Source organism: Amaranthus tricolor, chromosome 9 (assembly GCF_026212465.1).
Source record: "Amaranthus tricolor cultivar Red isolate AtriRed21 chromosome 9, ASM2621246v1, whole genome shotgun sequence".
Taxonomy (NCBI): Eukaryota; Viridiplantae; Streptophyta; class Magnoliopsida; order Caryophyllales; family Amaranthaceae; genus Amaranthus; species Amaranthus tricolor.
This window is the reverse complement of record NC_080055.1, coordinates 28,113,329-28,140,586: the sequence shown is the minus strand read 5'-3', so window position 1 is coordinate 28,140,586 and position 27,258 is coordinate 28,113,329. Positions and strand designations below refer to the sequence as shown.

The 27,258-nt window shown below is 31.9% G+C and overlaps 3 protein-coding genes across 3 annotated transcripts; all 3 read left to right on the top strand.

Annotated features, from left to right (window-relative positions):
• Positions 1 to 480: 480 nt before the first annotated feature.
• LOC130823758 (arogenate dehydratase/prephenate dehydratase 1, chloroplastic) lies at positions 481 to 11,429 on the top strand. The gene is made up of 11 exons (XM_057688500.1): positions 481 to 1,234; positions 2,910 to 2,977; positions 3,065 to 3,157; positions 3,244 to 3,444; positions 3,587 to 3,667; positions 3,749 to 3,844; positions 4,409 to 4,486; positions 4,705 to 4,794; positions 4,888 to 4,955; positions 10,512 to 10,593; positions 10,961 to 11,429. Exons 1-11 carry the CDS (start codon positions 955 to 957, stop codon positions 11,021 to 11,023), a joined length of 1,200 nt encoding a protein of 399 aa, XP_057544483.1. The 5' UTR covers positions 481 to 954; the 3' UTR covers positions 11,024 to 11,429.
• Positions 11,430 to 17,556: 6,127 nt separating this feature from the next.
• Positions 17,557 to 18,733, top strand: LOC130823450 (uncharacterized). The gene is made up of 3 exons (XM_057688069.1): positions 17,557 to 18,141; positions 18,224 to 18,331; positions 18,383 to 18,733. The coding sequence occupies exons 1-3, from the start codon at positions 17,557 to 17,559 to the stop codon at positions 18,731 to 18,733; spliced, it is 1,044 nt and encodes a 347-aa protein (XP_057544052.1).
• A 4,289-nt stretch (positions 18,734 to 23,022) lies between these two features.
• On the top strand, positions 23,023 to 25,780 carry LOC130824094 (5'-adenylylsulfate reductase 1, chloroplastic-like). Its single transcript, XM_057688982.1, has 4 exons — positions 23,023 to 23,173; positions 23,274 to 23,453; positions 23,543 to 23,684; positions 24,374 to 25,780. The coding sequence occupies exons 1-4, from the start codon at positions 23,131 to 23,133 to the stop codon at positions 25,398 to 25,400; spliced, it is 1,392 nt and encodes a 463-aa protein (XP_057544965.1). The 5' UTR covers positions 23,023 to 23,130; the 3' UTR covers positions 25,401 to 25,780.
• The last annotated feature ends 1,478 nt before the right edge of the window (positions 25,781 to 27,258 follow it).

Genomic DNA, 27,258 nt, shown 5'->3' with positions numbered 1-27,258 from the left:
CAAACAGCCAAATTTTTTATTACTTAATTTTATTACCATTACCGCCCTCTAATACCATGTACCAAACGGGCCGTTAGTTCATTACCATAATAAAGTAGTACTAACTCCAATGTTAATTTCTACATCTAATTAATTGTACTATTTCTATTTGGTTTTACACATTTATTGACTTACGAGTATTATTTATATGGTAAATATTTGTGCGTTTGGTTAAAAATCATAAAAAATTAATATTAATAGAATTTACATTAAAATGAACCAAATAAAATTCTATTTGACTATATTTTAGCTAATAAATTAAAAATAAAATATAAATCACAAATTCTTGTATATGACATTTCATCATAAGATTACAAATATTTCCAAATTCCAATACATAAATTAAATAACTTAACTAATACAATAATTAACATATAAGCTTATGCCTCATTCAAAGACGATTTCTTAGCTCAATATAAATTAAAGGTTAATCTTGCTGAGAAATGAGTATAGAAAACCAAACACAAGAAAAAGTTTGTTAATCCTTTCAGTAGCTGTCTGCTCTTCCCTTCCATTTATCCCCCTACATCACAAAAGTTGTACAATCTACACCCTTTTTCTGTCAAAATCTATAAAATGTAGTAAAAATTCCCAAATCTTTCTGTAGTTTTTCGTCCATCAAAACGTGTTAGTAGTAACCATTATTCTGCTCACCTACCCACCCTCATCTACCCCTCCATAGATTATACTTTTCCATCTTCATTTTCCAACTCTTTTTACCATTAATTTTCTTCTCAATTTCTCTTTCTTTTACCCAAAATACTAGATTTCTTGTCAATTAGGTTAATTTCCCTTTCATTCACACATTTTTCTCAGCAATGCTGAAGTGGGTACTTCAAAATCCCACCAAATTCGCTGATAATCTTTCTGGGTACTTGAGTTAAATCCTTTAATTTGAGTTTTTAGGGTTGAATTATGGCTTTAAAAGCTGATTTAATCATTTTAGGGTGTGGGATTTTTTCGTCAACTGATTTGCAACCGAGGTCTAGCTTTAGTAACTTAAATTTTAGGAGAGATCTTAAGAGATTAGGGAAATGGGATTGTTGTTGTGCTGTTTTGGGACAGAGGGCCATCACTCCTACCCCTGTTGATGATGAGAAACCATTGAACCCTAGCACTGCTGCTGAGAATCATTCTGTTGGGATTGAACAAAATCAGCACCCTGGTTTTCATAGGGATTTAAATTCCCTTCCTAGTGAGTTTTCTTCATTTTTATTGCCATTTAACTTGCATTTTAACTAAATCTAGTTTGCTTTCTTCGGTGGGTATTGATTATCATTGTGGAATTCTTCTTGAATATGAGCAAATTATGTTAGTTGAGATTTGGATAATTTAATATGGATTTAAACCTTGTTATCTAATTTTTGAAGCAATGAGTGTCATAGAGGGAGATTTGATTGAGCTTTGTTATATTTGATTTTTGAATTGCTATTGATTTGTCTATTTAGTTTCATTAATTAATATAATCTATGATTAGTTTTTGTCAACTACAGAGAATATGTGAGGTATAGCTTGATCTAGACTTGGGGACAAATAAGAATGAGATCTATGTGTCCATCTTAAGGTTAGGTTGTGTTATTTTAAGAAGAATCATTTGATATTGATATAATTATAACTTTCCAAGTGTCACTTTGTATTGGAGTGTTTGCTCAAGGTTTGGAAATGGATACTTTTGGTATGAAATGATTTTTAATTGTGAAGTCACTTTTTGCCACATTGCTAAATTTACTATTTTGTATCTCTTTATGAACTTTTCACCTTCATTAGATGTCACAATAACATTCCATTGTCTGAATGCCATTAAATACCCTCATCTCGACCTCCACTTAAGTGGGATTTTTGGGTTGAATTTATGCGATCTTTCCCTTCCAAAAATAAAAGTTGTTTCCAATCACTCTTCATAGCAAATTGTTATTTGCAACTTCAAATAAATAAAAGTGCACATTATTTAATGAGTCCTTTTGCTTAATAATTATATTCCAAAACTCAAGAAATACAAAGTTTTGGTTCCATCTAGAATGGATATTCATCAAATATTTGATATTCAAATTATTTCTTTATTGATTAAACTAACTTTTACTACAACATACTAGATTACCAAATCCATTTCCGCAAGCCCGTATAAAGGAGGAGGGTAGCTGTAGATGAGTGAAAAGTGACAACCAACGCAAAATTATGGTTGTGAGGAGGCATATAAATGATTCCACTCTTCAAAATCGTTTTTACGGTGGAAATGGAATACTCATTTTAACTCGCTTTTAACTGAATCTTGTTTTAATTTGTTTAAGTGAATAGGGCCTACCAAGAGTTCCTCGTACTAGCAGCTACCTTAAATTTCAGAAAAATGTTAAGCAGTTTATGTCTAATGTCAATTGGAATGTCCCGGACATATATGTTGTAACGAATGGCCTAATTTGTCTTCATTGTCTCTCCTTTACGGTTTTAAATCTTGACCAATTTGTAACCATTTTTTAACTTTTCAGAACAATTGTTTCCCGTATCATAGACATTTTTACTGTACTCTATCTGCGTATGAGGTTGATAAAGAGCCAACAAGACTGATAAAAATTCTGATACCCACTAATTATCGGGTTATACAACCAATACGATACAGAAATTGTGTTCTTTTCTGCGCATTTCTGTTATGCTCGATATTCTCTATAGTGACGACCACACCACAATTTAATACCTGGCCAACCTTGTCACAATTGTAGGCATCATCATTTATTGGTGAAATTGAAGGGAAATAGGTGTTTATAAGTGAAGTGTTGGTGAAATTGACTTACTGTAGGCATCATCATTTATTAATGACTTTACTTAGATATAATACACTGATATATATCTTACTTGGTAACTTTTATCAACTGCAGAACCATTATCAGCCTCTGATCTCTCTCCTTCTCGTAATGGTGGCTCAAAAGTCCGCGTTGCTTATCAAGTAAATTCTAGTTTATTGTATCTGTGATGCTTTAAAAAAGAGGGTTTATTTTTTCACTTATGTATGGCTCTTTATGCATTAATTTAGGGCGTGCCAGGATCATATAGTGAGGATGCTGCTCTCAAAGCATATCCAAATTGTGAGACTGTTCCATGTGACGGATTCGAAGCAGCCTTTAAGGTTCAACTTGTATTCTTTGCAATTTTTATGGGTTTTTGCATGCGTTTTTAATGTTTTCTTGCTGTCTTCTCTCATTTGTTCTGCAGGCAGTTGAACTGTGGTTAGTGGATAGAGCAGTTATACCTATTGAAAATTCTGTAGCCGGTAGCATCCACCGCAATTATGATTTACTTCTTCGGCATAGACTGCATATAGTGGGCGAGGTTCAGTTAGATGTTAACCATTGTCTGATGGGATTGCCGGGGATCAGAAAAGAGGATCTGAAACGTGTTTTAAGTCATCCTCAGGTGCTTAGATTTTCATTTTCCCTATAGTTAGCACGCAAAGAAGCTGACTTAAAAACATGTATTTGTTAGTTTTGATACATCTTGTTGAGCTTCTTCAAGGAATCAGTGGTGATACTCTTCTGTTGTTTATTCCTTCTTGCAGGCATTGGATCAGTGCGAGAAGACTTTGAGCCAGTTGGGTCTTACCAGAATTAATGCTGCCGATGCTGCTGGTGCAGCACAGGTGGTACTCAAGAACTTTTACGAGCTTATGCTGATGTTAATTTGTGTGCACTTAATGCTTATTTGGCATCTCTTGTCCCAGGTTGTAGCTTCAGAATGGCAAAGAGAGACGGGAGCAGTTGCTAGTGCTCGTGCTGCAGCTATATATGGGCTTAATATTCTTGAAGAAGGAATACAGGTGAAGTTAAACCATCCCTGAAAGAGAAAAATGTAGATAGTGAATTGTCTATCATAGTCTACACTCCACACTCCAAATAGACGTCAAGTCTTTGGTAATTTGGTTATGTAGAATGTAAATTAGTGGTGGCTGTCTTCTGTAATCTTCCTATTTCATCCTTTGTTTTTTTATTACAGTGACCATTTTGTTGGGTATTGAGACTAGTTAACTGACTTATTGGTGTTTCAGTTCATTAATAGATTTACAATTTGTCTTCATTAAATTCTGTCTGCATTGCAAATGTTTTGGCTGTGCTGTCACCTGTGACACATTTGCGTATATTTGATGTTTACTGTAGCAAGTAAGATTTTTCTGTAGAAATGCAAGGATGTCTGTAGAAATGCTCAAGATTTGCTATTGATGTTTGTTGTCTGTTGTTGATATAGATAAATGTCGGTGTGGCAGGAAAAGTTGTGATGTCAATTATGGCCTCTTACTAGCTCAATCCTGATTTGCTGTTGCAAGTGGAATTTATTTACCTTTCAAGTTAATAATTCCTAACTTTCCTGCGATCACAATTTGCAGGATGATGAAGACAATATTACCCGATTTATGATACTTGCAAGGGAACCTGTTATTCCGGGCATAGATAGGCCTTATAAGGTATAGTTCTATATGAAAGTAGTTCAGGCCTGAGGAAGACAAATATTAGATGTTCATTAAATATATTAATACAGTTTAACGAAAGAATAGATCACATTTTCTTTGCTAAATCTTTCATAGTTGGTCTACTATTTTCTTCGTAGGAATCTACCTCTTTTAGGACAATCTATGGAAATGATATTCTATATTTTTTTTTCTACTTATAACGTTTGTTTCAGACTAGCATCGTTTTCTCTTTGGAGGAAGGTCCTGGTGTACTTTTCAAGGCTTTGGCGGCATTTGCCCTACGTGATATTAATTTAACAAAGGTGGTCCTGGTGTAATATTTTGAATTTGTTGTCTAATCATTGTAGTTCAGTCGTTCAGTGTTTACTCAACTTTTCTATTTTTATGGTGTTCAGATTGAGAGTAGACCACAGAGGAAGCGCCCTCTTCGTATTGTGGATGACTCAAATAAGGGAAGCCCCAAGTAAGTGCTAAAAGCGTGAAACTACGAGTTTTTGATTTGAAAGGCATACAGTTTATTTTTGGCAATATTGTCATGCTACTATATTTGGATTTTTGGATCATTAGGTTTTACTTTATATATTTTCAATAGACATTGACTGATCATTTGGTTGTTAAGGAAGTTCAACATATTATTCGACCTTCAAAATTGATGTCAGTTGTTCAGCTTAGTGACCTTACAGCCTATGGTGAAGTTGAGAAATTGTTGTCCACTAAGGCACTAATTAATGACATGTTCATTACCTTAACAAGTACCTTATGGGCGTGTATGTCTATCTAAGGTTTTTGAAGATATCTATAACCAGAAAATTCGGTGGCGATTGTTATCATCTATTACCTTAACTAGTACTAGGACTCCTCTAAGAGAATGCATCTTGGTTTCTACTCTTCCAAGGCATTGTTTGTGCTCCATGTGGAGGTTTGAATGGAGCTGCTAGTGATTAAAGTGAATCATTAAACACGGCTGGACCCTTGAAAGATGCTGAATTTGACTACAGGGACATAAGGACTTAGGAGAGGGCGCTCTATTACATCAGGTTTAGGCGTAAACTTTTAATCTTTCAAATAGGTGTTCCATCATAGCCGAGTGAGCCCTCCGTCAGATGTGGGATATTATTAGATGGAGATGCAAGTGTGTAACTCTCTCATGTGGGCACTCCAAGATGCAATCAGTGGGTGCACTTGAGGATTTGAAGCTGAAGTATTCAATTATCTTTTTATTTCGAAACAACAATGTTCTTTGGAGAGTCTTGTTTATAAAAATTGCCCAAAATTCCGTAGATCAATGATGGTAGCCATCCTGAAACAAGAGGCCTGGAGCTTTGCTTTGATTTATGTCGTCTAGAGCAAATGCTGCCGTCTAAGGAGCGGTCTAGCTATATAGAAGTAAATTAGTGTGTTTCAGAACAGTAGGTGGTAATTGTTCCTTTGCGAAGATGGATCTATTTGGCCAAGATTAGGAGCACTTGCACCCCTATTTTAGAAACTATTGACTAATTTCTCAAGCTTTTGGGAGGGGAAAAATAACTTTTTTAGTATCTTTGCTCCCCTGTTGTAGAAAGAGGGAAAACTAAGTTGCGATTATATAAATAATTGGTAAAAAGGCTCCCTAGTTCAATGTAGTATTTCCTCCGTTCCACTATACTTGCTACATTTGATTTTTTACGCAATCCAATATGTTATTTTGATAATTTATATATTGAAATATACACATCTAGATTTTAAAAAGTTAATATTATTAAAGTATGTGATTAGTCGATTCAAACAAGATCCCATTTGACTATACTTTTTGCTACACATTAGCCACAATATATTGAATAAGGTTGACCGATGAATAGTGTCAATAAACGTAATGTAGCGAGTATTTAGGAACGGTGGGTGTACCATTATAGATTGTAATCTTGCACTGCATCACATATGACGACATTTTATTTCATAAAATATATATTGAAGTTTAATATTCATCGTTGAACATAAGTAAAAATTATATAAACTTAATTTATGAATCTAATAAGAGTTCACATGATTATATTTTTTTTGATAAAGATTATTTTCTCTAGAAGGTTAAAGAACACTTGTGATTAGTGTTGCAATCAAAAAGAAAAGGAAAAAGTATATAATATCTTATTACAAATATACAATCAATCTTGAGTTTTCATGGTAAATTCATGGTCATGCATTCTTTTAAATTACATTATTTTCTTCTATGTCATTTTCTACTATTTCATTTTGCATTCATAAAATATGTATTATCTTCTTTTTGATAATTTTTGATAGAGATGAAAAAGGTAGATAGTGGCGTATCATGGAAAACAAGAGATTTAACACATATATTTCACTTGATTAATTTCAAAAAATATAGATAAGTCAATAGAGTAGGTACTACTCTCTCACTATCTTGGAGGAACAAGAACACCACAAGAGGTTAAAGATCACTATAACAAGTTTATCCATGACATTTAGTTAATTGAAAGTTGTGGATTTCCTTTATAAAATTACAATGACGCAATTTTTTGGGAAATTGATTGTCCGGCCGAGTTATGTATTCCATGATCGTCTTCGATGATAAATACGAAGCATCGGACTAAATAATGTCACGTGTGTTATTAAGAGACAAAACTTTGAAATATGTCTTACTTTAGATATAATATTCATATTCTTCACCAACATTATATCTAAGGCCTCGCCTGGAATTCAAGAAATGAATTTGGCGTAAATTTTAATGGGTGAAAAAAGTCAAGGAGAACATTTTAATGGAGGAAATAATTGTTGGATAAAAATCGATATGGTTTGGAATTCTTACAAGGGAAATCTTAGATTTTTCTAGATCTTAGAGCAAGAACCTAACTGAGTCCATCCAATATTCTACTCGAATTCGTCGCCTCCACCCTATCACCAAAAAACGGCCACCATTGCAAAAGAAGAATGTTAAACTGTTCTAAATTTCCTTAAATTTCTTAGAGATCACGGTCCAAAATCATTAAAATCAATCAAAATCAAACTATTTCGAACACTTCATCGATGATTTGCAAAATTATTCATCGAGATTCCTTTCTCTCTCTCAAATTGTCTTGATGGAATTTTGACCAACAATTCCAGCCCTAAATCTATTCCATGGAGGAATAAGAAGATTTGATTCCCTACTCTAACTTTATATTCATATTATGGGGTTTGAGTGAGTTTTTAATAGAATTTTTTGGCAATTTATTTTTTTGTTTGAGATCCACCGGAATAGATATGGTATGAAGATGAAGAGGTAGACGATTTTGAGTTTAGTCTGTTGTGAATTACTTGGGGTTAGGGTGGAGAATTCTATTACTCCATTATTGGTGGGAAATTTTATGGGCCCAATTATTTCCCTTGAGTCCATACTATTATGATGGGGCTTACTTTTTGTTGGGCTACTTTTTACCCTGTAGTCCACCCAATCCAGGCAAGGCCTAATGACACATATTTGTTGGCTCAAATATATAGGTTGTTTTTAGTGGGTATGACTTTATATTGCAAAAAATGGGGAAAGGTTTCAAAAGATTTTTTGAAAAACAAGAACGCCAATGCAACTTGCTAGTCATGCTCTAAAGTTCAATCAATGAGAATTTAGGCCTGAATCCTTTTCTTGATCTTTGTCAACAATGTTTTAGCTAGTCTCTTGAGACTTATCTTTGGCCGAACCCATTAAAGATTAATGCCTACTTATCGTGTTCTTAATGCCTACTTACATTATCCTTAATGCTTACTTACTGTATCCTTAATGCCTACTTTCAATATCTTAAATTTCTACTTAATCATTCTTAATGCCTACTAACAATATTTTAAAAAATATATAATGGGTCGGCTCAATTAGAGATGGTCTTTCAAAGAGACCGTCTCTCTCAAGAATTTGTAAAAATGTTTTATTTCTCATAATATAATGGGGGAGCTTGCTCATAAATTTAAAAAGGATAATAGACCTATTTTTCCTAATATAATAAACGAACTTATTTAAAATACTCTATTTCTATCAAAATGAATGACCAGCAAGCAACTACATCACAAAATTATCAAGAATCAATGAATGGACAATACATTCCTGATCATGATATCCATGATTATGGACAATTTGATTCAGTTGAATTTAATCAGAAATAGTGACTCAGAATCACCATCTAACATTATGATATTCATGATTATGGACCATACTGTCATATGGTGAATCAGTTTTACCTTCATTGGCAAGCAACTACCTCATAAAATCATCAGCAAATTGGGTTTGGTCTCAATTTACTTTTCTTTGGCTTCTATATCATTAGAGTTTTTTGGTTCTTTATTTTTTGCACACATACCTTGTTTTTTTGAGTTATAGGAGATCACCCCAATATATATTACATTCGTTGAAATTCTTCATGGTGTAAGATGTATCGTTGTTCTGTTTCTTATGGAAGTGGACGGGCTACTTGAAAGGTATAGTATATGTTTGCTTGAAGGTGACTTGTTCCTTTTTTCCTTTATTCTAAACCTTTTGCGGGAGAATACATTTTCATTTGATTGACTGAATTTTATACTAGTATTGTTAGCTAGTTTATTGCATGAACATGCTTCGATGAATCATGGTTGTTGCATCTTGATTAATTTTTTCTATTATAGATGAAATTTTGTTGCTTGTTAATAAAATTGGATCATGTTATTAATATAAAAAATATTTAAACATGCTACAATAAAAGACCCAATTATTAAATTGGATTATAATGTTAAAACAATAGTATTATAATGTTATAACATAAATTAACTATGTAAAATAGCAATTACAATGAATGACCCGCTAACCGCCCGCTTAAAAAATTTTTGACCCACAACCTGCCTCACAACCTGCATGACCCTTGACTCCCCCTGCACGCACCCACAAAACAACTTGATCACCCGCATCCGACCTGACCTGCCCAACTACCACGTCTAGTACGGAGGGAGTATTCATTATACTATAGGAGAAATTAGACCTTTTTGACAAAGATCAAGTAGAATTTCACGTGTGATTTCTCTGATATGATGGATTTTTTCCTCTTTTAATTATTTTGAACCGAGATCCTATTGATTGAACTTTTGAGTTTGAAAGCAAGTTGCATTGGTGTCCTTGTTTTTACAAAAACCTTTCTCCATATTTATCCGTAAATAAGGCGCACCCGCTAAGAACAACCTATTTATTCAAGCCAACAAAAATGTGTCTTTAGATATGATGATTGGTAATGGTATCAACTATCGATTTACAATTAGTCTCTTGAGAGACCGTCTCTTTGAGAGATGTATCTCAAGCCCAACTCATTAAAAATTAATGCTTACTTATCGTATTCTTAATGCCTATTTATATTATCTTTAATACTTACTTCCGTATTCTTAATACCTACTTTCAATGTCTTAAATGTCTACTTACATCATTCTTAATGCCTACTTACAATTTTTTAAAAAATATATAATAGGCTGGTCCAATTAGAGATGGTCTCTCAAAGAGACCGTCTCACAAGAATTTATGATTGATTTATTGCTGAAAGATTGAAGTAGGGTTAAAACATACTTGGCAAGGGACTGATACGCTTACAAGTTTGATTCTCATAGTGCAAAAACAAGTTTGATTCCCATAGATTCAAGCCCAACTATTGTTTTGCAACCGAGACCGTATTTTGCACTATGGTGACACCTTAAGGATGGTGGGTGAGGAAACTTATACCTTCACTCCTTCAAGCGCAGTAGTCACCTCTAACGATCGCCTTAGGGCATGAAAACCAATGCCTTCGGGCACTTACTTTTCTTCACCTTTTTTTCTTGGAGGCTTGGCCATGATTACCTGAGATATTGTCGAGCATGAGCACCAAGCAGTAGTTTAGTTGAGCTCTTGAATATATTTACATGGTTTTCACCCTTGGTTAAACTCTTTTTTTGTTTGTGTTAGATGTTATAGCTGTTGTCTTCAGAATTCAGATACTCTGGTGCAGAACTACATAAACTCTTGAATACTTTTCATCGCTTGACAGTCTAATTTTGGTGGCAGATATTTCGACTACCTTTTCTACATTGACTTTCAAGCATCAATGGCAGCGCCTGAAGCCCAATTTGCATTGGGTCATCTGCAGGTTACTTCTTATTGGCTTTTACCATTGCCATCTATACTATCCTTTGAACCCAAAACCTTTCCACCATTCTTTTATGTATGTAGTGAGACAATCAGACTGCTATATGCTAAAATCGTGAACAAATGGCTATCTTATGATGAAACTTCGAATGTTTACTATCAAAGATGAACTTCAAATCAAAATCCCGTGTGGTAAAATGAAAAGAAACTTTGGAATGGCGTGCTTGGACCAATTTTCTAGAAGAATAGAAGGAAATTGCAATTAAAATAAAAATCACTCGCGGGGATTCTTTTTACATTAGATTATGAGGTGAAATATATAATGACGTGTTTTCCTATATATCTGAGACATATTTCGATTGATGCAGGAGTTTGCTAGCTTTCTTCGTGTCCTAGGAAGTTATCCGATGGATTGCCAAATAAAACAATGACATTAATCAGTGACGCGAGCTAGATAAAGCCTATTCATTTACAATCCCGTACATATGATCAACCTTTTTCCGTGAAGCCATCAGGAGAATTTTCGTAGCAGTCAAGACAGCTTATGCTTTGTCTCCCTATATTATCTCCATTCTTTATAGTTTATACAATATATGAATTATGAAATGAAATCTCTGTTTGAGGGTAAATGCTGTTATTTTTTCAAATGTTGAAGGGAAAAAAGATAAAAAAAAAAAAAAAAAAAAAAAAAGATCCACGAAACTGTTCACGGGAATTGGGATGCAACACACAGTCCATAGGAAGCTGGTATTGGCTTTCTTTCACTCATTTTGAGTCAACATTTGTACATTTTATGACCACACTCGGAAATACGCACATTTTCCTTTTGTGAACCTATTTTTCCATCTCAATATTGATTTTACCTTGGTGTCGATTAGCCCGTTGATCGACCTGGAATTGCAGGCCCAAATTTCGGACCAAATGGACTTCAAAACCTGGTTGAATTGAGTATTTGGGCTAAGCTTGTGAGCTTTCAGGCCGTGTTTTTTTGATTTATAGTTCGTTTTTGTCATATGCAATCTTAAAAGTTGTGTGGGCTAGTCCATAATGGCTGGATTTGGGCCTGGGTTAAGCTTTTGATATTGGAAAATTTAAAATAAATAAGCCAAATTATTAAAAAAAAAAAATCATAGAATAAATTCAAAATCAACTTATTTTCAAATGTAAGTGCCTAATTTTTAAACTTGAGGTATGGGTCTGTTCGCACTTACTAACTGCGAACAAAGGGTTTCATTCAAAAAAAAGCCAAAGAAGCTGTTTGCACTTACTAACTACAAATAGAGCTGTTGGCTTTTTTTTTTTTTTTTTACCAAATCAGTTGTTCGTAGTTACTAACTGCGAACATCTTGGTTGATTTTTTTGACCAGTTTGCCTTAGTAACCGCAAACAGCACCAAACCTGAGGTCTGGGGCTGGAGGCGCTTATATTTGGAAATAAGTTGATTTTGAGCTTATTCTATGATTTTTTTTTTTTGATAATTTGGTTTATCCATTTCAAATTTTCTTGATATTGACCCCCTAATTTATTATTATAAATGTTTGTATGAGAATATGAACTCTTTATTTTTTATTGAGAAACAGTGTAACAAGCATTGTTAAAATCGCGATTCTGATCTACGATTCTATGATTTTACGATCCAAAAACAAGTGAGCGATTTGAATCGTAATTAGAATCTTAAAGTTGTAGAATCTTACGATTCTAGTTGGAATAAAATTTTTAGATGTAGAATCATAACGCGATTCTACGATCCTACGATTTAACGATCCGATTTTACTAATTTAATATAAGTTGTTATTAATTTTTCTTATGTACCATTTTTCACTAATCTCTTTCACTTATATAAATAAATTTCAAATGTATCATCATGAAAATACAAACCATAATATGGGTTATGAGATGTTTAAAATCATCTCCCACCCTATGAGAATTGACACTTATACAAACAATATTTTTTCATAATTTACTCTTTGAAATATATTAAGAACTATAAACTAAAACAGGGAAAAACACCTGAAAACATTACTAATAAAATTAGTTATGAAGAAAATATTTCCAACTAAATCAAATTTCACATAATAAAAGGCTAATAACAAAATCATGTAATCTCAACCATTGATTATTCTAGTATAAAATTTAAGCCATTTGTTATTCACTCAATAATTATAACTAAAATACAATTAAAATATTTGAAAATAACAAATAATCTCTAAAATTAATTTTTTGACATAACTTAATAAATATCTTTAATTTGTTGTTAATGATCCCACTTTAAAATTAATGTTTTAGAAATTTTTACTTGTTAAATTAAAAATATATTACTCAGGTAACATGACTAAGCATTGTACATTTGTTAGGGGTGTCAAACAGATCGAGTTGGGTCATTTTCAGGTTCGGGTCATATATAAATGGATTAATAGACCCTTAACCTGAACCTGACCCGTTTAATTAAATGGGTCAGAAATTAAAACCCCGACCTGATCTGTAGCAGGTCGGCTCAACCTGCTAAATACCCATTTAACTTGCTTTTTTTTTGTTTGATTGTATTCGGTTTTTTCAGGTCGTTGAACCCATATATTTCAGGTCATTTGACCCATATACATGCTTCAAAGTTCAACTATCATTAGAAAAAAAAAATCATTAAAGATGGCAGTAAGACAAACACAAAAAATTGAACACAAAAAAAATTGAAAAAAAGACAAAAAAATCAAACACAAAAATCAATATGAAGAAGTAAAGATGCCAGTAAGAAAAATGAAAATAGCAGTAAGCGCAATGAACAGTAAAATTGAACACAAAAAAATCGAAAAAATCAAACACAAAAAAAATCAAAAAAGTCGAACTACAAAAATAAAAGAATGAGAAAAAGAAATAATTCTTACCTTGGCTTTTGGCATCGAGAACTTGAGGTAGTGATAAATTCAGGAGGAAGATAGTAGTAAGAAGTTAAGAACTAAGAAGTAAGAAGAGAGAAGAAGGTAGAGCCGCAGGCGTAGAGAAATGAAGAAGAACTGAAAAAGTAAAAAGTTAGGGTTTTTTAATTTGGGGCTTGGGCCTATTTAGTTTTTTTTTATATTTTTAAAATATTATTTTGTATGTGGCGGCCTATTTAAGTATTTAGATTTTTTTATATTTTTTTATGTTAAAGTTATATGAAGTTTTAGATTAAATATTAATGGGTTAATATCAGATAATATAGGTCAGCCTGATTTGACTGACCCATTTAATAAATGGGTTAAACAGGTTTTTTTTCGATTTAAATATTCAACCTGAACCTAACCAATTTAATAAACAGATCAGGTCAGGTTGACCCATTTAATTAATTGGGTCAAAAATCTAAACCCAAACCCGATAATTTTGGATCGAGGCAGCTTTTGACAGCCCTAACATTTGACATAGAATGAGAAAGTCGGAAATTTGAGTCAACGATTACAAAACTTGATATCAACATCAAAATAAAAAATTATACAAACCAAATTAGTTACCTATGTAAATGAGTCAACTCATCATTAGTATATTCCCTAACCAAGACTCTAAGAAAACTATCTAGGAAAATATCTCTAATTTAAAAAAATCTTATTTTTACAAGGTAAGTTGAGATAATGAAAATTTTTAACCGAGGACTTTAGTTGAAATAGTAGTATGTGATCTCCAACTAAAACAAACTTAATTCTCCATTAGCCTCCTATTTACTTTGCTTCCAATGTGAGGATGTTGGATGAATTAAGTTAAATTTGAATTTCTAAATTTTATACGCCTAGTCTCTTAAAAGACATATTTCAAGCCTAATCCATTAAAGATTGGTGTTTACTTATCGTATTCTTAATGCTTACTTACCGTATCCTTAATGTCTACTTTGAATATCTTAAGTGTCTACTTACATCATTTTTAATGCGTACTTACAATATTTTAAAAAATATATAATGGACCGGCTCAATTAGAAATAGTCTCTCGAAGAGACCGTCTCTAACAAGAATCTGTAAACTTTATATGGTAGGGCTAACACCGTGCGCTTGCAATACATCAAAATCATGCATCTACATTATTTGTTCAGGATTTTCAAATGTAGTTGATTTTTACTGATGGCAAAGCTCATCCGCCATTTGATTAAATGATCTTTGATCATGAATATTATACTGTTGGTAAAATGAAGGTGCTGGTGGTTGTAGTTGAGATTCTTATCGCTATTTCTTCATTAAAAACAAGTATATTATTAGATAATCCATCATCATAAACATCTTGACCAAATAAATCATGCTCATTTATCATTTCTTTAGGAGTTCCCTCATCATATCAGAGGAAATAGACCTTTTTGACAAAGATCAAGTAGTGATTCAGGCGTATTTTCCCTGATATTAATTATGCTTTTATTTTTTTTTATACTTGCTAAGAAGAGGATTCCATTTATAAAACTTTTGAGCATGATTAGCTAGTTGAGTTGGGATCCTTGTCTTCACAAAATCTTTTGAAATTCGTCCCCATTTATTACCGTATAGCGTTATGCCGGCTACAAATAACCTGTACATATATTTTAACCAACAAAATACATGGTATTAGATATGGTGAAATATATCATAATAAATTCTTAAATATGACGGTCTTATGGTGAGACGATGACTCCATTTCTATTAGACTTGTCCATGTAAATTTAGTATTTTACAGTGATCATTTTAGAATTTTAAAGTAATTAATTAAAGAAATTGAGTAATTATATATGTTCATCTCATAGTGAGATAATCTCATATAAGACAAACTTAATTAAATATTATATAAATAATTTTTCAAAATATGTAATTTTATTTAAATTTAATTAAAAATTTATTATATTTATCTATTTTAGGGAATATTATAAATTAAATTTTAATAAATTTACCTTTTTTTCAATATAAACCTATCTGCATAGGTTAGAAAAATTGTATATGAAATTAAGACGTATTAAAGTTAACCGCACCTGTGCTCGTCTTCGGTCCAATGCTTCGTATTTATCATTGAAGTCGGTAAAGGAACTCCACCAGATTCTATTAAGTCTCATCAACTAAATTTTTAAACCTCTTGTAGTATCTTTGTCGTCACTCCAAGATAATGAGAAAGTTTCCTCCGCTTTATTGGTTGAGACTCATTATTTATATTATTAATTTCATCAAGTGTAATATCGTGCTGAGGGTTATTATTTTCCCATGTACCTTGATCATTGTATCCTATAAACGAATAATATGGAGTCCGTATGATCATGGTGATCATTATTTTTCCATATACTCTTGTTATTAGTGTTATCGTTTTCCCATATGACCTGATCATTGCATCCTATGAGCGGAATACTTGGAGTATGATGATTATGATTGTTTTCCCATATATTCTTGTCTTTAGTGTTATTGTTTTTCCATATGCCTTGATCATAGTATTCTATGAACGGAATACACGGAGTTTGATGATGATCATCATTGTTTTCCCTTATAGTCTTGTCTTTAGTGTTATTGTTTTCCTATAGATCATTGTTTCCTATGAGCGGAATACTTGGAGTATGATGATGATTATGATTGTTTTCTCATATATTCTTGTCTTTAGTGTTGTTGTTTTCCCATTTGTCTTGATCATAGTATTCAATGAGCGGAATACACGGAGTTTGATGATGATCATCATTGTTTTCCCTTATAGTCTTGTCTTTAGTGTTATTGTTTTCCCATATGCACTGATTATTGTATCCTATCAGCGGAATACTTAGAGTATGATGATGATGATTATGATTGTTTTCCCATATATTCTTCTCGCTAGTGTTATTGTTTTCCCATATGCCTTGATCATTGTATTCTATGAGCGGAATACACGGAGTTTGACGATGATGATCATTGTTTTCCCACATACTCTTGTTTTTAGTGTTATTGTTTTCCCATATGCCCATATTAGTGTATCCTATGAGCGGAATACTCGGAGTATGATGATGATGATGATTGTTTTTCCATATACTCTTGTCTTTAGTTATGTTATTTTTTCCATATGCCCTGATCATAGGATGATGATGATTGTTTTCCCATATGCTATTGTCTACGTTGCTTGATGGTTGAAGATTTTTCATTTTTGTCATAAGTTATAAAAAATTATTAAATATATAATTTATGAATGCAAATATTAAAATAGCGAAAGAAAATAATCAAATATAAAAGGATTTATAAATAATTAAGACAAGTTGAAAGAAGTGAAACGAAAGGAAAGAGCAGCCCAGATCCTGGCCTTTTTTGGACCCTAAACAAAATAACGAACAAAGGCCCTTCACGATAGTTATATAGAAGTAATAAAATCACTACTATTACATATAGAGATTAACACTTAAAAAAACTCTCACATCTTAATATTACCATAAAAATAAAATTGATTTAGTAGATTCAATGTTTTCGATAATATTTTTCAATTTACCAAAAAAATATACTCCTTTTGTTCTTTTTTGTTTCTTCTAATTTACTTTTTGCACAATTTTCAAAGTAAAATTTAAACCTCAATATCTCTAAATACACATAACAAAAAATTATAAAAAAATTCATGATAAAAAAGTATACATTAAGAGTCTATGCTCTTCAACTTATTTTTTGCACTTATTCTTATTGGAATTAGATCAGATCAGACCTAGATCAATTCAGATCAGATCATAAAATTTTAGATCAGATCAGTCCAAACCAAATCAGATCAGATCAAACCAGATCAGATTAGATCAGACCAGATCAAATCAAATCATGATTACTTATTATTATTATTATTATTATTATTATTATTATTATTATTATTATTATTATTTATTTTATATTTTTTTATTATAAGGGTATTCCATTTCATCAAAATCATTATGACCTGTATTACTTCCACGAGCTATGTCTTGATGATCAATGGCTCTCCTACCAATTCTTTTGCGGCTAAGCAGGGCTTAAGGCAAGGAGATCCTCTTTCCCCCTTACAATTTGTCATAGGGATATAGTATATGTCTAGGAGTTTGAAGAGTTTTGCAGGGACTTTTGCCTTTCATCCTCGATGTAAAACCATTAAGCTCACTCATTTGTGCTTTGCGGATGACCTTATGATATTCTGCAAAGGAGATCTATCCTCGGTGCGTATTATTTGTGATTGTATTCAAGGTTTCTCCAATACCTCTGGGCTCCATGCGAATTCGGGCAAATTGGCAATCTATTTGGCTGGGGTTGACAGCTTCATCAAGGAGGATCTTAGAAGCACTTCTCAGTTTACATTGGGGACTCTTCCATTCAAATACTTGGGGGTCCCTTTATCTTCTAAGCGCTTTAGTATTGCGGACTGTGAAAAATTGGCAGATATGATGATTAAGCGTATTAGTTCTTGGCAAGCTAAACACCTCTCGTATGCAGCTCGCTTACAACTAATCAACTCAGTCTTGATGGGTATTTCTTCTTACTGGTGTCAAATCTCCATTCTTCCTAAGAGGGTAATCAATATTGGTAATTTCATTTGTCGTTCATTCCTTTGGTTTGGGGTCTCTTATTCTCATAAACCGGGAAATATTAGTTGGAAGGAGGTATGCACTCCTAAGAAGGTAGGTGGCCTTGGTGTGAAGAATATCCAGGTTTGAAACCCGACAGCTGTTGGTAAAAGCTTGGCATATACACATCTTGCAGGAATCCTTATGGGTTAGGTGGGTCCATGGTGTATATACTAAAGGAGGACGATGGGAAATCTTCAATGCTCCTGCCACAGCTAGTTGGATTATTAAGAAACTGTGTGCAGTGACTATAGCCTTTAGGCAATGGATTTGAAATACCGTCTATTCAATTAAGGGAGGTTCATGGCATACCCTGACGACTCAGCATAAGATTCATTGGAGACACCTCGTTTGGAACATGATCTCGATACCTAAAACTAGGTTTCTTTGTTGGTTAGTAGCTGGACATAGGCTAAAAACCAAGGAGAAACTTTATCAGTTGGGAGTGGTGGTTGATGATGTTTGTCCTTTATGTGGTTTATATCCTGAGACGCATAACCATCTCTTCTTTAACTGCCCTTTCAGCCGTTCATGTGTGGAGGCGGTTAAATTATGTATTGGCATCACTCTTAAGCCAATCGCCCGTATGGATTTTCAGAAGCGAAGTATTCCCAAAACCAAGCAGCACGTGTTTTCCTCGCCTTGATATATTTGGTTTTTTCTGGTGAATAAAAAAAGTTTTTATTTGCCAAAAAAAATAATAATTAAAAATAATAATAATAATGATGATGATGATGATGGTGGTGGTGGTGGTGGTGGTGGTGATGATGATGATGATGATGATGATGATGATGATAATAATAATAATAATAACGATCAATTACCAACTACAGCCTTAAAGTTTAGGCATTTTAGAATAACCAGTCTCAAAATTTTTTTTTACAAACAACAACCTTCAAATTAACAAACACGACATCAATACAACCATTTCATCGGATGACCTACTAAATGACCGTTGACCATGCTAAATGACCTTTGACTTTCAATTAAATTTATTAATCTAACCTAATTTCCCAATTATCCCCAATTAAACTCTTCTTCCCCAACCTCTCTCTACCCCTTCCCAATCACGACCATTCTCCCACCCCAATCACCACAATTAGATAATAATTAATTAAATCTAATTAAAAAAAATCACAAGTACATTTTTTTTCGTTTATTTCATATAATAATAATTAATAATTAATGGCATGCATATTATTAAAATTAAATAATCGATCCTTACAATGTTTTAATAATCCAATTATCCAAATTAAGATACCAATGAAAGTTGCTTCAATTGTTATAATAATCAAATAATCAGTCCTTACAATATATTTTAATTATCCAAAAATAGGAATGAAATAAAATTGTTTTCATTGTTGTAAAAATAAAATATATATTAGAGAAGAGAAAATAAAAAAAGGAGAAAGAACTTTTTTTATATTAATATAACTGTATTTGGACTAAAGTTTATGGGCTGAGGCTTAAGAAGTAATTTAATTTATAGTGATGTAAGACAATATAAGACTCATTCCTCGTCAAACCTGTCAAAAAAATTCGAATGAATCCATTATTTTCGGTAATTAACCCGCTAACGTAATCCTCTTTCCTATTCAAATAAAAAATTCTATTTATTATTTGACACTGGTTGAGCTAATTATTTTTAATTAAAAATTATAAAAAGTAAATAATATTATAAAACATTAATAAAAAAAGAAAGGAAATTACTTCACTAAATTGCTTCAATTCTATCCTGAGAATGACGAATTTTTAGTGAAATTAGTTAGCCACAGGCGGATGCACCGTGTAACTATGGATAGCCAACCCATGTTTTTAAAAAAAAAATTAATTTTTTTTTTGTACCTTGTACTTCCCTCGTTTCATCATACTTGCTACATTTGATTTTTTATGCAATTTAATATGTTATTTTACTCATTTATATATTGAAATATGCACATCTAAAGTTATAAAAAGTTAATTTTATAAAAGTCTGCGATTAGACGATTCAAAAAAGATCCCACTTACATATAATTTTTTTTACAACATAAGCCGTAATATATAAAATATGATTGAACTACGAAAAGTGTCAATAACCGTAATGTAGCGAGTATTTTAGAACGGAGGAAGTATTTCACTATGTCAAACTTTGATCTAGTTGTAACTTGTAACTCGTAACTTGCAACTTTGTACAATGCAGTGTGGATAGCGTATATGAATGAAATTTTTTTGACTGTTCATTTTACAAATAAAATTTTGCCAAATTTTATATTAATTTACTTCAACACGTTGGTGCTACCGATGATTTTGAGTTTTGGATTCGCCACTGCAGTTAATTATATCTAATTTCACAATATACTTGGAAAATTGGAAATAAATAAATATATTATTTATATTATTTTATATATTATTCGTTTTATATAAAAGAAAAAATATAATCAAATCAATTTTTATTTGATTTATTTAATAAATAGTTTTATTAATTTTTAATTTAGTTTTAATTATATTACATCTAAAGATATTGATTAGGAATTAGGATCAATGACAAGTGTTTTTTGCGGTAGGCCGAGCGAACCCTCTTATAATAGTTTTGGTTGTTACACATATAAATACGAATATCTCATGCATTTTATTATACTAGCTATATTTGACTTTATTATATAATTTAATATGTTATTTTGATCAATCATATCTTAAGTATAGCATGACTAAAAATCATAAAATTTTATTATTGGAAAAATACCCGATTAGACTATTCAAACAAGATTCCACTTGATTATATTTCTTTACATATTAACACCAATATACTTCCTCCATTCTATATTAGTTGCAACATTTGACAAAATAAAACTATTCATTTATCACTCTTAATTTGTGATTAATTTTTAATTTATAAGTTAAAACATAGTCAAGTGAGATCTTTTTTGATTCGTCTCATTGCAAAGATTATTAATATCAAATTTTTATAATTTTTATGATATATAATTAGAGATATTAAGGATTGAATTAGTGCATTGGACTGAGTGAAAAAGCAAACGTTGCAAGTAAATTAGAACGGTGGATTTGATTAAAAAACAATGCTGAAAATTCTTGTGTATCAAGTATTATAGAACGAAGGTAGCATTAAGTTTAATAAATGTAAAAAATTTGGAAATGTGAGATTGAGCCGATATTATATTCTTTCACTAACAATGTAAATGGATATAATATCAAATTTTCAAAATTTTAAATATATAGGGGTCGTTTACAATTTATGAAATTAGATATCGAATAAAATTTTCTATTTTCAAATAAAGTTTACGTTGCCAAATACTATCTTAGGTAATTACTTAAATGTGTTTAGGATTTTCTATTTTCTAAATCTCTATTGCTATCACAATACAAAGTAAAATTCAATCAAATGTGCGCAAATTAGTTTGGACCCGTTTTAGACTTTAATTCGATCTTAAATTCAGATCTGGGTCTTAACAAATTGAATTTGGGTCCACTCCAACTTTGTTCAGATACGACCCGTTGTCAACCATATCCGGGATCATTGATATATTTACATAGTTATTTTTCATACCTTTGAGCCAAAAGTTCATTGTTACTTTCAATATTGATGTATTTGGACCCTAAAACTTGGGGCCTTATGCACGTGCCCTGATTGCACATACTAATAAACATCTTTTATATGGATGAAATTAATTAACAAAATCAATCGTGTTAATTCTAGATAAGAAATGAGGCAAAATAGAATGTTTCAAAATATAAAATAAGGTAAATTAAAAAGTGTATTATGTAAATGATATTATAAAAAGAGGAATATATTTGTTAATTTGTATAGTTGTATGTGTGCTATGGAAGTAACTTCGACGGTAACAACCTAGTGGATCATGCGCAACAATTTATGTGTTTTCAACATTTAACCATTGATGAGACTAGATAGTTGGAGAACGTGGACCTCTAAGGAATAAAGACAAATGTTCAAAGTAATCTTTTTTTTTTTAAAGGTGTTAATATGTTATCATTTTAAATCAAAAGAACCCCACATACTAATTCTAAATGAATAAAACAAAACGTAATATAAATTGTCTGAAAATAGATATTTAGGTTTATTTGAGCATCACCTAGTAACAAAAAGTATTTTGTATGGAGTATTGTTATTCACTTATACTATGTTATATTCATTTTATCTATTATTATTGTTCAATATTGGTTCACGTCTATTAATGCACATATTAAATTATAATCATTTTAATTTTTTAATAAAAATTATAAAATATCAATATTTTAACTTATAAAATTAAAAATAAAATATAAATTAAAAGTAATTAATAAATACTTATAGTATACTACTAGTATAATAAAAGTAATTATTGGTAATACTCCCTCCGAACCAATTTTAGTTATCTCATTTCCTTATTTGCTAAAGTCTTTTTAGTTGTCCCATTTCTATTTTTGTCCATCTTTTTTTACCTAAATATCCTTAGTTCACACAAGTAATTACGAATATACCCTCATATACCTTACTTACCCAACTACCCTTCACTACTTATCCTTCACAACTTATCCTTTACTACTTACCCTTTTTAATGGACCCCACACCATCCTTAATAACCATGCCCAAGCAAATGGGACGTTTAAAATGGCTCGGAGGGAGTAGTATACTAATAGTATTAATAAATTACTTTTAATTTAGAATTTGTTAATTACATTTAATTTATATTTTATTTTATTTTATTTTTTAACAAATTTATTGTATTTTATTTTTAATATATAGGTAAGATGCATAAAATGGCCTAATTTGGAGCTATTAGAAGTAGCAAGCGGAAGGCACGCGCCAAGAAACTGCATGAGCCGCCACGTGACGTTATCACCCTTAAACCAATCATCATCCGCCACGTAACCAAAACCTCAAATATTCTCTCTCTTTTCCAAAATAGCGTCTAGGTTCAATGAACCTTAAACAACCCTCTTTTCTCGTTTCCCCCATTTATTTAATAATCTCTTTTCCATTTCCTCAAAACAAATCACAAGTTTTCTATCTAGAGGAATAACTAGAAGAAATCATACATTGTAAAAATGGCTATGGCTGTTCCATCTTCTCTCTCATCTGAAATCAAAGGTTGATTTTTCAATTCTCATTTTCATCATTTCATCAATTTTTTTGATTTTTTTGTTTCATTGTTAAATTTTGTTAAGTGTTATAATTTCCATTTTTACAGTTCCAAGTATCAACGCATTTCAACAATCCGATTGTTCGTTCGAGAAGTTGACCGCGGTTGTTAATTTTTCATCTCGGCGCGCTGTTTCAGCCGTTAAGCCTTTACGAGCCGCGGCCGAGTCACGTCGGAATGACTCGGTGAGTCCACTCGCTGCCACGGCCATCGCCGCTCCTATAACTGGTATTTTTCTTTCTGTTTGAGACAAGATTGTTGGAAATTATGCTTGTTAGGTAATTTGATGATGAAATTGATTTGTGATTAATTTACAGAGGAAGAGGTAAAAGAGGAAGTGAGAATTGTGGAAGAAGAAGACTTTCAACAGTTGGCAAAGGAGCTCAAGAATGCTTCTCCTCTTGAAATTATGGATAAAGCTCTTGCGAAATTCGGAAATGATATCGCCATTGCTTTTAGGTATATTTTTTTCTAATTATATTTCTTTTTCATGATTCTTGATTTGGGATGTTTAGTCAGATAAAACTAGCAGTATTGTTTTATGCCTTTTAAATACTTCTACATCTGTTTGGTAAGAATTTGTAGGAGTACTAATTTAGATTGCTCGATTAATTAAAATGATTGTAAGAACCAAGAACCATATATACACAATTACGTAATTACTTTTTGCCCCTGGGGTGTGACTTGAACTTTCCAATATGCTCATCTCTGTTATGATATGAACCTGGACTTGACTCGTGGTCTGGGGATTAATGATTGTATTTCAATTATTCTGAAATCTAAAATCTGATTGAATGGTTCTTCTGGTTTCAATAATGTTTGTACTAAATTTTTAACTCTCCTTGATTAAGATCTTATGTTCAATTAGTAATCAGTCATTACTACCTGAGAAATATTTAAGGATGGTCGTTGGTGAATATTTTAAAAGAAAAATCGAAATTGTCAAATTTACATGTTATCATGTTATGATCACCAAGTATAAGTTGAAACTGTAAATAGCAATGTTTTGGATGTTTAAATTTGGGCAAGAAATTGAAAATTTTCCTGAATATATATCATTGTAAATGAGTAAGAAGACTAGTGTCTACGTAATTATGTAGATTTTTCAAGGAGTGGCTAACATGCAATTAAACATCCTTTATTTGCAGTGGTGCGGAAGATGTTGCTTTGATTGAATATGCCAAATTAACTGGCAGACCATTCAGAGTTTTTAGTTTAGACACAGGAAGATTGAACCCAGAAACATATCGCTTTTTCGATGAGGTTGAAAAACACTATGACATACACATTGAATACATGTTTCCAGATTCAGTAGAAGTTCAGGCATTAGTTAGGAACAAGGGTTTGTTTTCCTTCTACGAGGACGGCCATCAAGAGTGTTGCCGTGTGAGGAAGGTCAGGCCTCTAAGGAGAGCTTTAAAGGGGTTGCGAGCCTGGATTACTGGCCAAAGAAAGGACCAGTCTCCCGGGACTCGCTCTGATGTTCCGGTTGTCCAAGTGGATCCTGTTTTTGAGGGTTTGGATGGTGGAGTCGGCAGCCTTGTGAAGTGGAATCCTGTTGCTAATGTTGATGGTAAGGATGTTTGGAACTTCCTTAGGACTATGAATGTCCCTGTCAACTCCTTGCACTCCCAAGGATATATCTCAATCGGGTGTGAACCATGCACAAGGCCTGTTTTGCCTGGTCAGCATGAGAGGGAAGGAAGATGGTGGTGGGAAGATGCCAAGGCTAAGGAATGTGGCCTCCATAAGGGTAATCTTAAGCAAGAAAGTTCTGAAACTCAAAATGGTAGTGCACAAGCCAATGGTGAGGTTGCTGACTTATTTGAGTCTCCAAACTTGGTGAACTTGAGCAGGGCAGGAATCGAGAACTTGATGCAATTGGAGAACCGAAAAGACCCATGGATCGTTGTCCTATATGCACCATGGTGCCAGTTCTGCCAGGGAATGGAAGGTTCATACCTAGAGCTGGCTGATAAGTTGGCTGGAAGTGGTGTAAAGGTAGGAAAGTTCAGGGCAGACGGTGAACAAAAGGCGTTTGGTAAAAGTGATTTGCAGTTGGGAAGCTTCCCAACTATTCTGCTCTTCCCGAAACACTCGTCTCAGCCAATCAAATACCCTTCAGAAAACAGGGATGTCGATTCACTATTGGCTTTTGTCAATGCCCTCAGATAATAGGCATCAACAGCCAGATAAATATTCCATAGGAATGGCTACTGGTAAAAATAGGGAAGATAACTCAGTTGTGTGTTGAACAAAAGTTCAACAAAACCTGAGCATAATTCTCCCTTTATGATTCCAAGGGAGGTTCTTTTATAGTCTATAGAGTGTAGTACATGAAACATGATGACTTGTTGTAAGTTTGAGATGTCATGTTCATATACCTTAAACCTTTAATTTTTTTTTTCTATTGAGTTTTGTGGGGGTTGGGAAGATGGTATAAAAGTTTGATGTTCAAATGGGTGGAATGGTGATGGTTAAGCTTCTACAAACATGGTTAGAGTTTTGTGTACATTCTGAAAGGCTTTTGAACAAATAAATGCGACTTTTCTATCGTTTCAAGTTCATAATTCATTCATTGATATTTTATGACTAGAGATAGTCATGAATTGAGTCTGCTCTAAACATATAGATGAAAACTAGAGGGAAAATGTAGATAGGTGCCTGAGGTTTAGCCGTTTAGGACTGTGTTCTTGAACATCATTTGCTTGATTTCATGAAACAAGCTTTATAAATGTTTTTATTAATTTTAAGTCGATAACTATGATTATAATATGCTCAAAAGTTGTTTATATTCTTCAAAAATTTTGCATGTAGGATGATTTCAAAACAAATTTATATAATAATAATTGTATTAGTTGGGCTATTTACCCCATGTATTAAGAGCGTTTGACGAAAGGACTATCTCACATAAGAATTTATGAAATAAAAATTTTAAAATAAGTAATTTAATTTCTAAAGTGAATGTGTTTAAATTATTTTAATTGGACTATTTGATCTAATTATAAACTGTCCCATAATTACAATGTCTAAAATGAGAATTAGTGAAATTGAAAATACTTGTACAATAATAGAGATCAAATTTATATTCTATTATAGACGGGCTCCCTTCATTGTCGATGATGCTAAATTCCTTTTTGTCAATGAATCTGCCCATATATACTTAGTTCCTAGTGGATCTCTTTCAATTGAGAGTTTGTGAATAAGTTTTTTTTGTTCTTCAATCTACAATTTTTTTAAAATACCGATAAATATGTAGAGCACACTCTTAATGATACAACACATAATACTTTAATTTATTAGTATAAAAAGTTGTAATATAGAATTATAAAATATGAACAAAAAATAATAATAATCTCTAAAAATATAGTACTTCCCTCTCTTGTTTACCTCATTTACTCATAATGGGATAAGCTAAATGAGACAGCAAAATACAAATGTTATATATAGAGTATATGATTACTAATTATATTTTGGTTCACTTAATGATGACTTCACCGGTGCACCTCATATTCCAACTTTTGGGTTATTGGATTACCAATAAAAAGAAGATGATCGATGGTATAAATAGGGTGAAAATTAAGAAAATAAGTAAAAGTAATGAAAAAGTATATATTTTATGAGAAATTGGGATAAATATGTGGATGAAATAAAATAAATAAATAAAATATATAGATAAAAATTGAGAAAAGTACAAATTATGACTAAAAATAAAAATTAGGCAAATCCAATAAAATAGACTAAAAATAAAAATAAAGCTAATTCTTTAGTTAAAAAAAAGTACTCCCATGTGTGTGTGCTATTTTATGAGTAAGTATCTTTGGCTTGTAATATTTACTCCATATGTTTTTGTTTTTTTGACTATATAGTATAAAAGCTCTTGTAATGTATAAAATTTATTAATATGCAATTAATATATAAAATTTAATTTCAAAGAATAATGCAAGTATATATTATCATGATTAAATTTATTGAATACATGACTTTTAAAAGCAAAAATTATATACTAATTTTTTAAAATTATTTTTCGAAT